The sequence below is a fragment of the Engystomops pustulosus genome, chromosome 7 (genome assembly GCF_040894005.1).
Source record: "Engystomops pustulosus chromosome 7, aEngPut4.maternal, whole genome shotgun sequence".
Taxonomy (NCBI): domain Eukaryota; kingdom Metazoa; phylum Chordata; class Amphibia; order Anura; family Leptodactylidae; genus Engystomops; species Engystomops pustulosus.
The window spans coordinates 49,991,778-50,007,668 of record NC_092417.1 but is presented as its reverse complement, the minus strand read 5'-3'; the positions used below and the strand labels follow the sequence as shown (position 1 = coordinate 50,007,668).

At 42.1% G+C, this 15,891-nt stretch overlaps 1 protein-coding gene across 1 annotated transcript in view; it reads right to left on the bottom strand.

Moving 5' to 3' along the window:
• The window catches only part of SYNE2 (spectrin repeat containing nuclear envelope protein 2), a 248,849-nt gene that overhangs the window by 104,551 nt on the left and 128,407 nt on the right, over positions 1-15,891 (bottom strand). The window contains exons 52-60 of the mRNA XM_072116513.1: positions 14,019-14,234; positions 12,558-12,805; positions 10,636-10,804; positions 8,548-8,694; positions 6,220-6,360; positions 5,962-6,144; positions 4,243-4,380; positions 2,697-2,882; positions 283-405 (exon numbers count right to left, since the gene is read on the bottom strand). Coding sequence (XP_071972614.1) covers positions 283-405; positions 2,697-2,882; positions 4,243-4,380; positions 5,962-6,144; positions 6,220-6,360; positions 8,548-8,694; positions 10,636-10,804; positions 12,558-12,805; positions 14,019-14,234 — 1,551 coding nt within the window. The remainder of the gene's footprint in view (positions 1-282; positions 406-2,696; positions 2,883-4,242; positions 4,381-5,961; positions 6,145-6,219; positions 6,361-8,547; positions 8,695-10,635; positions 10,805-12,557; positions 12,806-14,018; positions 14,235-15,891) is intronic.

The window sequence follows — 15,891 nt, the reverse complement described above, 5'->3', positions numbered from 1 at the left end:
AAGCGGGTTGGATTTGCTGTGGCAGGATACCACCAGGTCACTCCACAGGCGCAACTTTGTTCGCGGTGGCGGCCAAGGCAAAGTATCATGAGAAAAAATCGTGGTCGGGGACAGGCAGCACGGGATCAGGGTCATTGGCAGATCAAAAGGTCAAGGCTGACAGCAGAGTAGTCAGGAATGGAACCACAACGGGAAATCAGGATAAACGCATAGGGCAAGGGACATTTAAGCATAAACCCTTTAAGTCTAAATATTATTTTGGATATCTGTAAAACATCTTACCTGTCCATGTACATGGTGATCATTGGGTGACATATCATCAATATCGTTAGATGTCAGAATTGTTTTAATTTTATTAACAGTCCTTTCCATCTTTTTAACTTCATCCTCTATAGCCAGCACCTCCTAAAATAGACACAAACAAAACAAATTGTTTACATACAAGACATAGGGATATTAAAAGCAATTATTCAAAAAAACATTCTGGTGTCTGGAAAAGAAGCTTGACAGAAGGTTCTGAACCCATGCGATTATCATACATTTCACACAAAAACTATTAATACACCAATACCTCAAAACATTTGCATACTCATTCACAGCTGTCCCATGGCCTACCGGGAATGCCCACAGAACAGCCACTTTTATGAAAGGTTGTGCAGGTCCATCGCACTTAGCAATCTATTTTTCACTGGACAGGAGAAAAATAGGATGATCGGCATTGACTGTTGATAAAAATGGTATGGTTGGAATCGGCCATTTTTTCACACTGTTGCTTCCTATGAGCTCCTTAAAGAGTGGCTTTAATTTCTAACTAAAGACTTCAGCTATCATCATGTATTGCTGATATTTATGTAATGAGTATAATTAACTTAATAAGTATAATTAACTTGTGTTTCTTGTCTGATTTGACAACTGTGACTGTCTGTACATTTTGTCTGTGGCACCCCTGCTAGATAAAATGTAGTATTACATGAATGCTCATTCATTCCATCCATTTTTATACAGTAAATGGGCAATCTGAATCTACCAGAGATGGAGATAAATACTCCCTTATGGAACAAAGGTTATTAAACTGGGGCATTTACTATTCAGTATACAATATACTATTCTAATTTTTACAAAATGTGAATACATATTAATTTGGTTTTCCAAGAATTCATAGATATTCTTCTAGCATAAGTCTTTCCTAGTCAAACTGTTAGTGTCTATGTGAGATGTACAGTGGGTATGGAAACTAAAATTAACTTTTCGCTCTTGGTTTTATTGCAGGCAATTGGGAAGATAAAAAAAAGCTTACATAAATGTACACTCTGAACCCCATCTTGACAGGAAAAAACTAAATTGTAGATATTTTTACTAACTTATTAAATAAGAAAAACTAAAATATCACACGGTCATAAGTATTCAGACCCTTTCCTCAGTATTAAGTAGAAGCAGCTTTTGAGCTGGTACAGCCAGGAGTCTTGGGAATGATGTAACAAGTTTTTCACACCTGGATTTGGAGATCCTGGATTTGGATGAAGAACGTTGGTGGAAGCGATTTCCAAGTCTCTTCAGAGATGTTCAATTGGGTTTAACTCAGGGCTCTGGCTGGTCCAGTCAAGAATGGTCACAGAGTTGTTCTAAAACCACTGCTTAGGGTCAAGGTCTGATTGGAAGATGAACCTTCGGCTCCGTCTGAGGTCCGGAGCACTCTGGGAAAGGTTTTCATCAGGGATATCTGTGTACTTGGTTGTATTCATATTTCCTTCAATTGAAACTAGTCGCCCTGTCCCTGCCCCCACAGCATGATGCTGCCACCACCATGTGTCACTGTTGGAGTTGCATTTTGCAGGTGATGAGCAGTGCTTTATTTTCTCCACACATACGGCTTAGAATCAACACCAAAAAGTTCAATCTTCGTCTCAACTGACCAGAGAATCTTATTCCTCATAGTCTGGGAGTCCTGCATGTGTTTTTTTGCACACTGTATGCAGCTTTCATATGTCAGATACTCACTAGAGGCTTCCGTCGGCTCACTCTGCCATAATGTCCCGACTGGTGGAGGTCTGCAGTGATAGTTGACTTTGTGAACATTCTCCCATCTCCCCTACTGCATCTCTAGAGATCAGCCACAGTGATCTTGGGGTTCTTCTTTACCTATCTCACCAAGGCTCTTCTCCCATGATTGCTTAGTTTGGCTGGACGCTAGGTCAAGGAGGAGTTGTGTTCATCCTAAACTTATTCCATTTAAAGCTTATGGAGGCTGCTGTGCTCTTAGGAACCTCGAGTGCTGCAGAAATTCCTTTGTAACCTTGGCCAGATGTGTGTCATGCCACAATTCTGTCTCTGAGCTCCTTGGGCAGTTCCTTAGACATTATGATTCTCATGTGCTCTGACATGCACTGTGAGCTGTGAGGTATTTTCCAATCAGTTAAATTAAACACAGCTGGACATCAATCTCATCAAGGATTAAAGGGGTCTTAATACTTTCCATACCCACTGAGAGAAGAATTGGCAGATCAGCACTTTCTTGCATGAAAGTCTTTAAGAACAAGTATTCTGGAATTTCCTACAGTAACTGAAACTCACAAAATATCATTTGCATCACCTTACATGGTTTGAATTTTTAAACATGCAATTAGGAATGATTTTCCATTACTTGTAGCCTAAAGTTGATATTTCAACCAACCCAAAAGAAAAGATGAAGAACTTACATGTGTTATTATTTGAATATCTGGAAGAACTTTTAGGATTCTTTGCCTTGCATCCAATACTTTGCTTCTTACGTCAGTAAAACGTTCCACAATGCTCTCAGTTTCGAAGATCATGGCCAGTTCACTCAACTCGGACTGGATGGAGTCAAGTAACTGCTGTTTCTGCTCAGAGTCATCCAGGGCAATCTGTTTGGAGACAAGCAATTAGTTAGTTTTGTACCTTCATGGACCCTTGTACATTGCACATTATTGTGTAGTTGGACTGTTGGGAGAGTTGAAATCTCTATTCAATACTGTGAAATATGTTTTCACTTCTTAAACAGTGGGTTACCTTCAAAGATTGTATAGTAAGAATTTTTTTTGATCTATAGTTCATACATGTCTATTTGTGCCAAACTTTTCATATCTGAGAGCCACATTTTCAGGATCGGAGGTAGTGGATCTTCTGAACCACCACGAATGATGACACAAGCCAAGACCTGGAACCGGAATCTAAGTGGCACCCAGTCTTCACCAGAGCCCGCCGCAAAGCAGGATGGTCATGCTGCGGTGTGGTACAACCAGGTTGTTCCACAGGTGTGACTTGTCTGTGGTGGCAGCCAATCTCGTAGCTGGGGACAGGCAGGAGGTCAGGACGGGCAGCACGGGATCAGGTTCGGGGACGTAGCAATAGGTCAAGGCAGGCATCGGAGGAGCGTAGTCAGCAACAGAACTGGGGTCGCAACAGGTAGGAGATGAGGACGCGCGCACACAGAAACCCAGAGCGGGGACAGGTGAACAACGCAGGCGCTGCGCTAGCAGGCACCATGAGGCACGTGTGAGCCCGCGACCCACTATATGGGTCGCTGGTGCACCTGCGACACACATTTTTACATTATAGATAGCAATGACATTTTAAAAGGTATTCTCATCTGCGGAATGTATGCAAAATCAAAATTAAATATCTTATAAAAGTCTGGTACATGTACAACTGTACAACTTCTGGGACATTTCCCTAGGCAAAATTATAGTTTTAATATGTAAAAAATAAGACATAAATGGCTGAAAGGCGTGGAATCCAACTACTGGCTTCCTTCGAGATCTTCGAGATCGAAATTGTGTTCCACCAACCATTGCACATTCTCAACCAGAAGAGAGCTTTCTTGGGAGACCCTAAGAAGTGAACAGGGCCCTTTGAGAATGGTCAGTTATTATAGGATACTTGCTGATCCCATATTTGAAATCTCTCCCAGAGTTAAGTCCAATCTCTGGAATCATCACCAATCCTGAAATAGGGCATACATGTATACACTGGGAAAGATCCATAATGAGGACCAATGAAGGCCAAATGTCCTGGGTGGGAATACTCCCTTTTATTCTTCTAGTTAAAACTGTTCTGTGTCTTAGTGACCCCTGTTGTCCAGTCCTTGAATGCTACAGTCTGCTTCAAAATCAAATGTAGAGCCAGATCTTTCTGTAACTCTTAAATAATAGATATCTCATGGACAACCTTGTTTTTTAAGAATTTGGGTCACAGACCATTAATAAACAAGCCATATCTACTCACCTCTAGGGCAACAACGTGTTTGTTGAGGACTTTAGCAGAGCAATCCTTCATCTCCTCATGTAACAGGGTATCGGTACTTTGAATCCAGGCTTGGATACTCTTCAGGGTGTCTTCATATTCCTCCAGTTTACTTGAAGCCTGTCAACATAAATATTACTTTCCAGTCAACATTGGTAAGTGTAGTCAGTTATCAACAGTAACTTAGGATTCTGGTTTAACATGAAATCTAAATATATATTATATAGGTATTGTTATATAATTTTAATTTATTTCATGGGGAATTTTTGAGGGGAATGAGTTGTTCCTCACAATACACTTGTGCCCAGACAAGAACTGTGATGTCAAGTGAAAACTGCTGATCTGGTAAATCTAGGAGCAGTGATCATATACACCCCTCCACCCCATTCATAAGCAGTGGAATGGGCACTCAGTTTCTGTGACTAACAGTCTCCCGGGAAGGGATAGGAAATTAAATTTGCGGAAAAAAATCCCTTTAAAAAAAAGGTGGCACCAAGTTTGGGATTCTTGTTATCCTATGTGAAGAGTGGTTATAAAAGTTGTTTTCCCTGTTAAATATTGAATTCCATCTTTGGCCAACACCACATGGAAATCTAACACTTGCTGCCAGGCTCATCCAAAGATAATACTTTGTAAATGAAAGTTCTAGCAAACTGGATACGTCTTCAAGGCTTTCAAGATATTGGGGCACAATCCCTGAAAGTGCATTGTCCCGATGCATGTAAGTGCATGGTCTTGCGACACAAATTGTAAGCTAAATCGCGCGCTCAGTCCGAATCTGTCAGATAGTCTGACGCCCCCCCCCCGCCAATTTCTGTCGCATGGAAGCCGGCGCTTTGGCTGCGCCAAAATGTCATTGTGTGTGCCAAAATCCCCTTCTAAATACTTGTCCCAGCGGCCCAAATCCCAGAAAACGTTGGAATATCTGACGAAAGTGCGGCTGCGAGACCTTAGAAAATAAGCCCCATTGTCTAGATTGAAGAAACACTTCGGGACTCATTTACTAACGGCCGCACTTTCCTTCGGGTTTTCAGACGTTTTCGGGATTTGCGCTGGTGATTGTGTTGCAGCTGCGCTGGCTTTCATGCAACAGAAATTGGGGGGCCTGCCGTCGGACGATCCGACAGATTTGGACTGAGCGCGGAATTAACTTTCAAATTGTGTCGCAATCCAATGCACTTACATGCATCGGGAAGATAAAGGTGAACTCTGGCGGACCTGAGCGTGGAAGCAAAACATGCAAGATATTGGGCGCAAGATATTGGTGAATCGCAGCACAGTGCATTATCTTCGGACAATGCACTTTGGGTGAATTCCTCGGACAGATAAGTAAATGTGCCCCTTTATGTATTAAAACACCTGACATACAGCAGGTGGCAACATTGAAAAGAAAGACATAGGGGTATATAATAAGAAATATGGTTTTGATGTTTATTGGTATTATATTTTCAATAAATAAAGGATAGCTAGCTAGATAGATAATAGATAGACAGACTACTTATAAAAATGTCACAACAACTGTTACTACACAGCAAATTAATATAGGAATGAATACTCCAGCTTAGTCATGCCTGCCACTTATTTATAGCCCTACACCAACTTTACCGCCTTGTAAAACAAACACAAAAAGAAAACATTGAGTAAAAGAATAGTGTGATAAGTACAGCAGACAAAACCAGACGTATACACCCCAGCTCTCACCTTGTTCAGATTTGCACTTCTGTGTTCAACTAGGTGTGTGACTTGCTGGTAATGACTGAATGGTTCAGTTAGTTTATCCATCCACTCTTGGGCCTGGCTGGGGTCCTCCTCCGCCATCTCCTGAACCTCATCTTCCAGTGAATGCAGTTTAGAAAGCCACGTATCCAATTCATCCCAGAGTTTCTAGGAAAATAAGTCACAGTGGTAAAATAGTTCAGCAGGTTACTTGCATGTTTTGGAGTAGTTTTGTGTCCTCACCTTCTGAAGTTCTTTGGCTTGGAGAATATTTTGGCTTTTTTCTGTTAAGTGAATTTCGATACTCTGCAGACCTGATTTTATCTCATTCACCTTTCTGTTCATTATGTTCTCTGGAGAACTCTGCAAAACTTCATGTTTAACCTATAAATGAATCATCGTAGAATGATTTATATTTTGTCATAATTCTGCGACAGGAATAGTCAGGAGAAGCAAGAAGAAGAGCAGCGCTGAAGGGTAAGTGCTAGGTTTATTATTTTTAAGGGGGCTGTGCTGGCCATAATTTTCTTTGTTGTGGGGGGGGGGGGCTGTGCTGGCCCTTATTTTCTTTGTGGGGGGGGGGCTGTGCTGGCCCTTATTTTCTTTGTGGGGGGGGGGCTGTGCTGGCCCTTATTTTCTTTGTGGGGGGGGGGCTGTGCTGGCCCTTATTTTCTTTGTGGGGGGGGGGCTGTGCTGGCCCTTATTTTCTTTGTGGGGGGGGGCTGTGCTGGCCCTTATTTTCTTTGTGGGGGGGGGGGGGGGGGCTGTGCTGGCCATTATTTTCTTTGGGGGGGTGTAGTGGACATGACATCCTACTACTGAGGGGCTGTGCTGGACTTCTCATTAATGAGGGGGCTGTGCTGGACTTCTCATTAATGAGGGGGCTGTGCTGGACTTCTCATTAATGAGGGGGCTGTGCTGGACTTCTCATTAATGAGGGGGCTGTGCTGGACTTCTCATTAATGAGGGGGCTGTGCTGGACTTCTCATTAATGAGGGGGCTGTGCTGGACTTCTCATTAATGAGGGGGCTGTGCTGGACTTCTCATTAATGAGGGGGCTGTGCTGGACTTCTCATTAATGAGGGGGCTGTGCTGGACTTCTCATTAATGAGGGGGCTGTGCTGGACTTCTCATTAATGAGGGGGCTGTGCTGGACTTCTCATTAATGAGGGGGCTGTGCTGGACTTCTCATTAATGAGGGGGCTGTGCTGGACTTCTCATTAATGAGGGGGCTGTGCTGGACTTCTCATTAATGAGGGGGCTGTGCTGGACTTCTCATTAATGAGGGGGCTGTGCTGGACTTCTCATTAATGAGGGGGCTGTGCTGGACTTCTCATTAATGAGGGGGCTGTGCTGGACTTCTCATTAATGAGGGGGCTGTGCTGGACTTCTCATTAATGAGGGGGCTGTGCTGGACTTCTCATTAATGAGGGGGCTGTGCTGGACTTCTCATTAATGAGGGGGCTGTGCTGGACTTCTCATTAATGAGGGGGCTGTGCTGGACTTCTCATTAATGAGGGGGCTGTGCTGGACTTCTCATTAATGAGGGGGCTGTGCTGGACTTCTCATTAATGAGGGGGCTGTGCTGGACTTCTCATTAATGAGGGGGCTGTGCTGGACTTCTCATTAATGAGGGGGCTGTGCTGGACTTCTCATTAATGAGGGGCTGTGCTGGACTTCTCATTAATGAGGGGGCTGTGCTGGACTTCTCATTAATGAGGGGGCTGTGCTGGACTTCTCATTAATGAGGGGGCTGTGCTGGACTTCTCATTAATGAGGGGGCTGTGCTGGACTTCTCATTAATGAGGGGGCTGTGCTGGACTTCTCATTAATGAGGGGGCTGTGCTGGACTTCTCATTAATGAGGGGGCTGTGCTGGACTTCTCATTAATGAGGGGGCTGTGCTGGACTTCTCATTAATGAGGGGGCTGTGCTGGACTTCTCATTAATGAGGGGGCTGTGCTGGACTTCTCATTAATGAGGGGGCTGTAATGGACGTCTTATTACTGAGGGGGCTGTAATGGACGTCTCATTAATTAGGGGGCTGTGCTGGACATCTTATTGCTAAATTTCCAATTATATTCCCATGGTTTTTTAATGAAGTGGCAGTCTGCATGCTCAACCTACCTCTATTGTAGTTAGTGAGAACTCGATCCACTATTCTACTGATTGTTGGGGGACGCAGTGGTCAGACCCCACCACTAAAACTGTTATTCTCTATTTTGTGGAGTACTTGGTACACCCCTTTATATTTGATATGCCCGTACCTATTAAAAAAGTCTATCCTGATAATCATTATAGAGTTGTCTACTGATTTTCAAATTTTAATAGGGCTAAACTGGATTATAAAATCATGGTTGATACTGTAGCTTGCACAAACAGGGTCACCCCTGTTCATACATTTTTGATGATATTGTACTTTACTGCAACTTTAAACTGCACAGAGCTGTATGCAGTACCAGACACAACCTGTAGACAGATGTGGCACTATTTTCGAAAGAACAATATATATGGAATTGTTCCCTGCTCTCAAGGGTAAAGTGTAAAGTGTAAAGGGTAAGGCGTAACTTACCTTCTCTTCCATCTCTAGCAAATATGTCTGACATTCCTCAGCTTGTGAAAGAACTTCAATCGGAGAATGTTCTGCATATCGGGCGCTGACTTTTTCCATTACAAGTTTTGCTGTTTCTTTTTGTGTTTCAATGAAGCTCTGAATCTCCTGTAGTAAAGAGTCATTACGTTACATCAAGTCAAATATTCCATGTTCAGCAGGATGACTACATTATGCAATGGGCTTAATATAGAGATCCACTTATTAAACTTGCTACGCAGAAGAGTCTGGGTTCTTCCTTTCACCTTAGGTGATGCTTTGTTGAGAAGAAAAAAAACGACATTTAAGAGAATGAGTACAATGGAGGTCCAATAAGCAGGCAGCTTGGCGACAGCCGTGTCGTCTTTCATATAATTATACAGGTCACTAGAGCTGAGACTTTTCTTCACTGAGAAGAATGGAAGTCTTCTTTTCCTGAATGCACACTTAAGCAAAAGCTAGCATGCATTAAATGCGAAGACAGTCTGATGACTGAGTCCTTGTTACCAATCTCATTCCCCAGGGGGCGATATTCAGATGTAAACAAATATTCACCTCTCTCTTTTGCGGAGGTTTTGGAGTCATCAGATTTACTCTGAATGGTGGATAGTTGCCGCTGAACTGGTCTGGCCCTAAGCCAGCCGACTATTTGGAATGTAGTCCAGGCTTCACTGTGCAAAACCTCTGAGAATTGCTGCAGATCTCAAGTGTGATACTCTTATTTTGAAAACCGGCAAGAGGCTTTCTAAAGGAAATTTACCATTTGTTTTATTTATTGTGAACCAAACAGACTTTGAGAATGCTGCAGCTACACTGATGCAGAAGCATATCTTGCTCAATCCCTGATTTAAGTGGTGTTTCTCAAAAAACATTCATAAAATTCAGGACCTTGGGAAAGCTGGGTGCATACTGGCTGAGACATTACATGAGCTTCCTGAGATGTCCATACAGGACTAATTAACATAAGCTATACAGAACAGCTGGGGGTTGATGCAGCGATTGATTATTTCTGCCTGTCATGGACAACACAGTTATGACTATTCTCGGCTTACGCTGGGTGGGACAAGGCTGGAGCAGTGCATAATTAGGGTGAGGCGAGCGTCGGGGCAGCCACAGGAGCTGCCTCATAATCCTAATTTTATAACAGTTTTTTCAGCAAAACCACTTGGTTTAGGGATTAAGCAAGACATGTTTCTGCATCAGTGTAACTACAGCATTCTCAAGGTATGTTTGCTTCATAATGCATAAAAGCTAATTTTAAAGCATTACTAAAGCTTCCGAAAAAAAAGCATGAAGTAATGCTACAGATGCCAATAGTAAACTTTGTAATATACTTTATTAAAAAAAAGCATTCCTGAATGCTTCCCTTACTCTATCTTTTCTGCCTTATTTAATCAGTTTGTGTAAATCAGCTTTCTGTCCTTTATCTGGAGAAAGCTGAGAGATAAAGGACCTGATAAAGTATCAAATGACTTAACTCTGTACATGCAGTCACTGAATATTCTAATCTCCTCGGAAACATTAAAGGAGATATTCTCTAAGTATGGGAAGACTTAAAGGGAACCTATCACCAGGAGACCCATTTTAAGCACCTCCCAGTCCCCACAGAACACAGTACATAAACTGCAAAAGAGTTTTTGAATTAAAAAAGAAAAAATCAATTTTGAAAAAAGACATGTTATATGGTACCTTTCATGTGCCATGTGCTCTGTGACTAGGCACTCGTCCCCTGGGAGTGCCTATAGAGAAGTAGTTCCCCCTCTCACCCTTGGGAAAAAGCATGTGTGTCCTTTTCAAATATATGAAAAAGCCTATCACTCGACTTAGCAACGCCCCCTGCTCCTCTATAGCCACTCCCAGGGGACAAATGGCCTCGGCACAGAGCGCAAATTTCACAAACCAATAAAACTGGGGTACCATGGCCTTAAGGAATGCATGGGGCTAGATCAGTCTGGTGTTAACATTACATACTGCACATTTAATAAAGTTTGGTTTATCCTAATTAGAGTCATGCAACAAAGCATATCAAGGATCTGAAAATAGATATTTTTTCCTTAGAGCAGTTCCTACCTGCAATGCTGCTCTGGTGGTTTCTACGTCCGCTGGCTCCAGGTTCTCCAACTTAGAAGGCACCTGCTGAAGGGATTTTTTCACAGCAGCTAATTCATCCTTCAAAGCTTGACGGTCCTTTAGTTCTCTTTGAATTTCTTTCTTATTTTTGTTAGATTTTTGAAGAAGTCTAAATTATAAAAAATTCAGAAGTCATAAGTTAACATCTTTGAAGTATGCTTAAAACCAGACTAAATTGCGATGGGTGACCAATAAAAGGCAGGTCAGGATATGCTGGGTATTGCGGTAATGTCACTTGTGCCCCTGCGATCCACGTATTGGATAGCAGGCACACCTGCGCCTTTCTCCATGGCACCCCCCTTCAACCGAGCTCTCACTCACCTCTCCATGTTCCTGCTCCCGTCCCGGCTGGCCAGCGCAAGCGTACCCGTTTCCTAGGGCGGGGTTGGGATTCTTGAACAGCCGGCTGCTCCCATTAACCCCCGCTGCATCTTAGTGCTCCAGGCCTATGAGAAAGCTTCCTGCCTGCAATTCCTGTATTTTGATCTCGGGCTTGACCTCGATCCTCCGCTGCCTGACCTCCTGCTCCGTCCCCGACTTTGCATCCTTGTTGCCTGTATTGACCATCTGCTTGTCCCTGACCACGAGATTGCCCGCTGATCCTATACTACGACCTTTGCTGACACCGCGGGCAAGTTGCACCTGTGGAACGACCTGGTGGCACCACGCCGCAGCAAGATCATCCTGCTTTATGGCGGGCTCTGGTGAAGACCAGGTGCCACTTCCAGTCCCGGGTGTTGGCTTGTGTTATCGTCTGCAGTGGTCAAGGGGGTCCACTGACCTTGAATCCTGACAGGTGAGACACAGATTGGACCAATGACCTTGTACAGGCCAACTTTAAACATATGAGGAAAGAAATAAAATAGAGCCCCCCACTCTTAATATTTTAGTCAATTTTAGTTATTTTAGATAATTATTGTATAAGGCATACTTAGCGCCTTACATGCTCAAAATTATACAGTATACATTATCCAAATAGCCCACATAATGCTACTGTTCAATATAAAATAATACCACCATACACTGCTAAACAATACTGGACATTATAATGTGTGGCAGCTTTTTCCATCTTTAGAAGCTAGTAGGAAATAGGGACGTGTTCATTTTGCCCCCTCCTTCCCTATCATTGGTAATGATTTAGTGGGTGCTTTTTTGGAGAAGGGTCTCCTTTACTCAGGCCATTAAATGCATGATATATTATACAAAGGGCTTGTCATTAGGTCAGTTGTTTTTTCGATTCGGCCTCTACTAGTAACCGAATGTCTACATCTGTAATTTATACAGAAGAGACTGATACAATTATGTGAAGAGCCCAATTTAGAGTCAGGTAATGTAGAACAACACTAACCAAAAATATCTTCAATTATATATACGTCATTGTAATGTATCTGACTGACAAGTGCCTAAAACCATCAGTCTGGCAAAACATTTAATTGCTTAGTACTCCTGTGGGGTGTAGTGATGATTTTTATAACTTTAAACCAAAGTCCCATCAGTAATCCCCAACTGTATCATAAACATAAATTTTCTGACAAGTCCATTGGATTAGCACTGCAGGTATGTGAGGAAGAAGTGAGAGAATCTGTATATGATGCTGTAGCTAAGAGTAAGTTTTCTATGTAACCCCCAATGCTTTATATTCACATTAATATTGCTCAGTAATTCTTTGTAACATCCTACATGGCGCTACTTAGAGAATGGGAGATTTAAGTGGATTTATTGGAATTTCATTTAATAACTGATCCGAAGGACTGCTTATTACCTGGAGATCGGAAGCAATAACCAATTAATCCGTTCACTAACAGCTATAAACGCTACAATCCATATAGATACACCACTGTCTAGTAACAATCAACACTTACACTTTACACTTGTCTTGCATTGAATTGATCTCCTTGATTGCTGTCTCTCTGTTGCCCTCTGCTTTTCCCAAAATATTCTGGATTCGATAGATCAATAGTGACAGCTGCAGCCGCTGCATTTTCACAGTCTCCTCAAACAGGCAGATTTCGGTGACTGATTTTAGGAGTTGTGCTGTTTTCTGTTTGACATCAGGTTTATCCAGGGTCTCGTCTTGGCAGTTATCTAGAAGTATGACCTCACGCTCCATCTATAAGATAGGATTGTGATGGAAAGTCTTTAAATTTGAACAATGTAAACTTGGTTTTCTTTCACTGGCTTCCTGGCTTCAGAATTGATCTTAAGGTTCCGACCAGAGAAAACTTACCATTTACAATGAAAAGACCACAACCCTTTTTATGTGGATTGTCCACAAAGAACCAAAAAATATGGTTTATAAAAATAGTGCTAATCTCTGTCTAGACATGTATGAATGTGTACCACCAACGTTGGTCGTTTTACAAACCCAACAGTTTAAGACTTGTTCAGTATCGGACTGGTCCACCGGAGGACTAGAAAATCCTTCGATGGGCCAACTCCCTGCTGAAGCTCAGAGGAGTAAGCTCAGTGTACTAGACTGGAGTTATCAGCTGTACTGGAATACCAGATATCTGTATGTGCTGCTGCATCACAGGCAGAGGCCTCCTTACTAGAAGTCCTGTCCCTCCTTCCTCTCTTGCTCTACTAAGATGGCCGTGTAGTCGATAGTGACAGGAGGGCGGAGGAGACAAGAGAGCGACACAGGAAGAACAGGGCAGAAGAGAAGCAAATAGTGTGAAGTATTTCCTGTAGTTCAGCACCTGCTCTCTCCTGTGCTCTTCCTTTTCATATCTGAACTCACTAGTGGTTCGTTCCTGACCCAATCTGCATCCTCCAGCTGCTGACATCAGTGAGTACACTCTCCCAAGCTGCTCACTACTGTCCACCCAGATACTCACACCTGTGCCCCCCACAGCTGCTCTCTCCTGTGCCCTCCCAGCAACTGCTCATTCCTGTTACCCCCTAACTGATCACTCCTGTGCCCACCCCCAGCTGTCCACTCCTGAGCCCCCCAGCTAGTCACTCTAGTGTCCCCCAGATGCCCAGTCCTGAGCCCCACCATCTGATCACTCCGATGCCCCCTCAGCTGATCACTTGTGTGGTCATGGCTGCCAACTTATGAACTCTCCAGCTTGTGCCTCCCCCAGCTGACCACTCCTGAGCCCCCAGCTGCTCACTGCTTAGAACCTTTTAATGGTTGATAAAAAGCTGAACTGGAATGTAATATCCATTTAAAAATACAGCATACTAATGTCATGACAATGGTATAGGGCATCAGGCTCGATTAAATGTATCTTATTTATAAAGAGCATAAATTAAATTATCAATATGATATAATTGTACTAATTTTGGAGACAGTATCCAAATATTATACATTTAGTTACCAGTTCACTAATAAATTTCCACTCTATCTTCAGTTCCTCGCAGTAGAGTTCCCAGTCTCTGCAGACTCCAAGGAGATACAACCATCTGTCCCATAATGAAGCCACCTCTTTATCATACAGAAAGACGTCATCACCGCTGACAGTGCTCAGATCTCTTGCAGACTGTTTGAGCTGCAGCAATTCCTCTTCATATGAGTTTATTTTGGTCACCATGCTCTGCGAAGCAAGAACAGAAATGATTATCACAATGTAAATCTACAGACATTAGGGTTTATTGGAAAGAAAAGTGATGACTTCATGCAAACACAAGACCAATTATTAGTCAGTCTTATGGTACATTCATACAAACATTTGCCATACAGCGGCGCGCTGGAGAGGAGGAGCAGCACTCCCATAAGAAACAGAGCTCCACTGCCGCACACACTGGGAAAGATAGAGCATGCAAATATGCAGCCGCATACACGTCCACCTAGATCAGTGATGGCGAACCTTTTAGCGATCGAGTGCCCAAACTGCAAGCCAAAACCCACTTATCTTCCACAAAGTGCCAACATGGTAATTTAGAGCAATATTACCTACATAAGGGCCAAATAATACTGCCACATGTTTACCACCACTTTTAGTATGCATAACACAGACATATACAGTGCACACATATATATATACAGTATGCATAACACAGACATATACAGTGCACACACACATATATATACAGTATGCATAACACAGACATATACAGTGCACACATATATACAGTATGCATAACACAGACATATACAGTGCACACACATATATATATACAGTATGCATAACACAGACATATACAGTGCACACATATATACAGTATGCATAACACAGACATATACAGTGCACACACATATATACAGTATGCATAACACAGACATATACAGTGCACACATATATACAGTATGCATAACACAGACATATACAATGCACACACATATATATATATACAGTATGCATAACACAGACATATACAGTGCACACATATATACAGTATGCATAACACAGACATATACAATGCACACACATATATATATACAGTATGCATAACACAGACATATACAGTGCACACATATATACAGTATGCATAACACAGACATATACAGTGCACACACATATATATATACAGTATGCATAACACAGACATATACAGTGCACACATATATACAGTATGCATAACACAGACATATACAGTGCACACACATATATACAGTATGCATAACACAGACATATACAGTGCACACACATATATACAGTATGCATAACACAGACATATACAGTGCACACATATATACAGTATGCATAACACAGACATATACAATGCACACACATATATATATATACAGTATGCATAACACAGACATATACAGTGCACACATATATACAGTATGCATAACACAGACATACAGTACACACATATATACAGTATGCATAACACAGACATACAGTACACACATATATATATACAGTATGCATAACACAGACATACAGTACACACATATATATATACAGTATGCATAACACAGACATACAGTACACACATATATACAGTATGCATAACACAGACATATACAGTGCACACATATATACAGTATGCATAAAACAGACATATACAGTGCACACATATATACAGTATGCATAACACAGACATATACAGTACACACATATATATACAGTATGCATAACACAGACATATACAGTGCACACATATATACAGTATGCATGGCACATATATATACCCACACATATACTTATATACACATAACACAGACATAAACACACACACACACATGTGCATAACAAAGACATATTATACATCTGTGTAATGCATATGTGTGTAAATGTAACA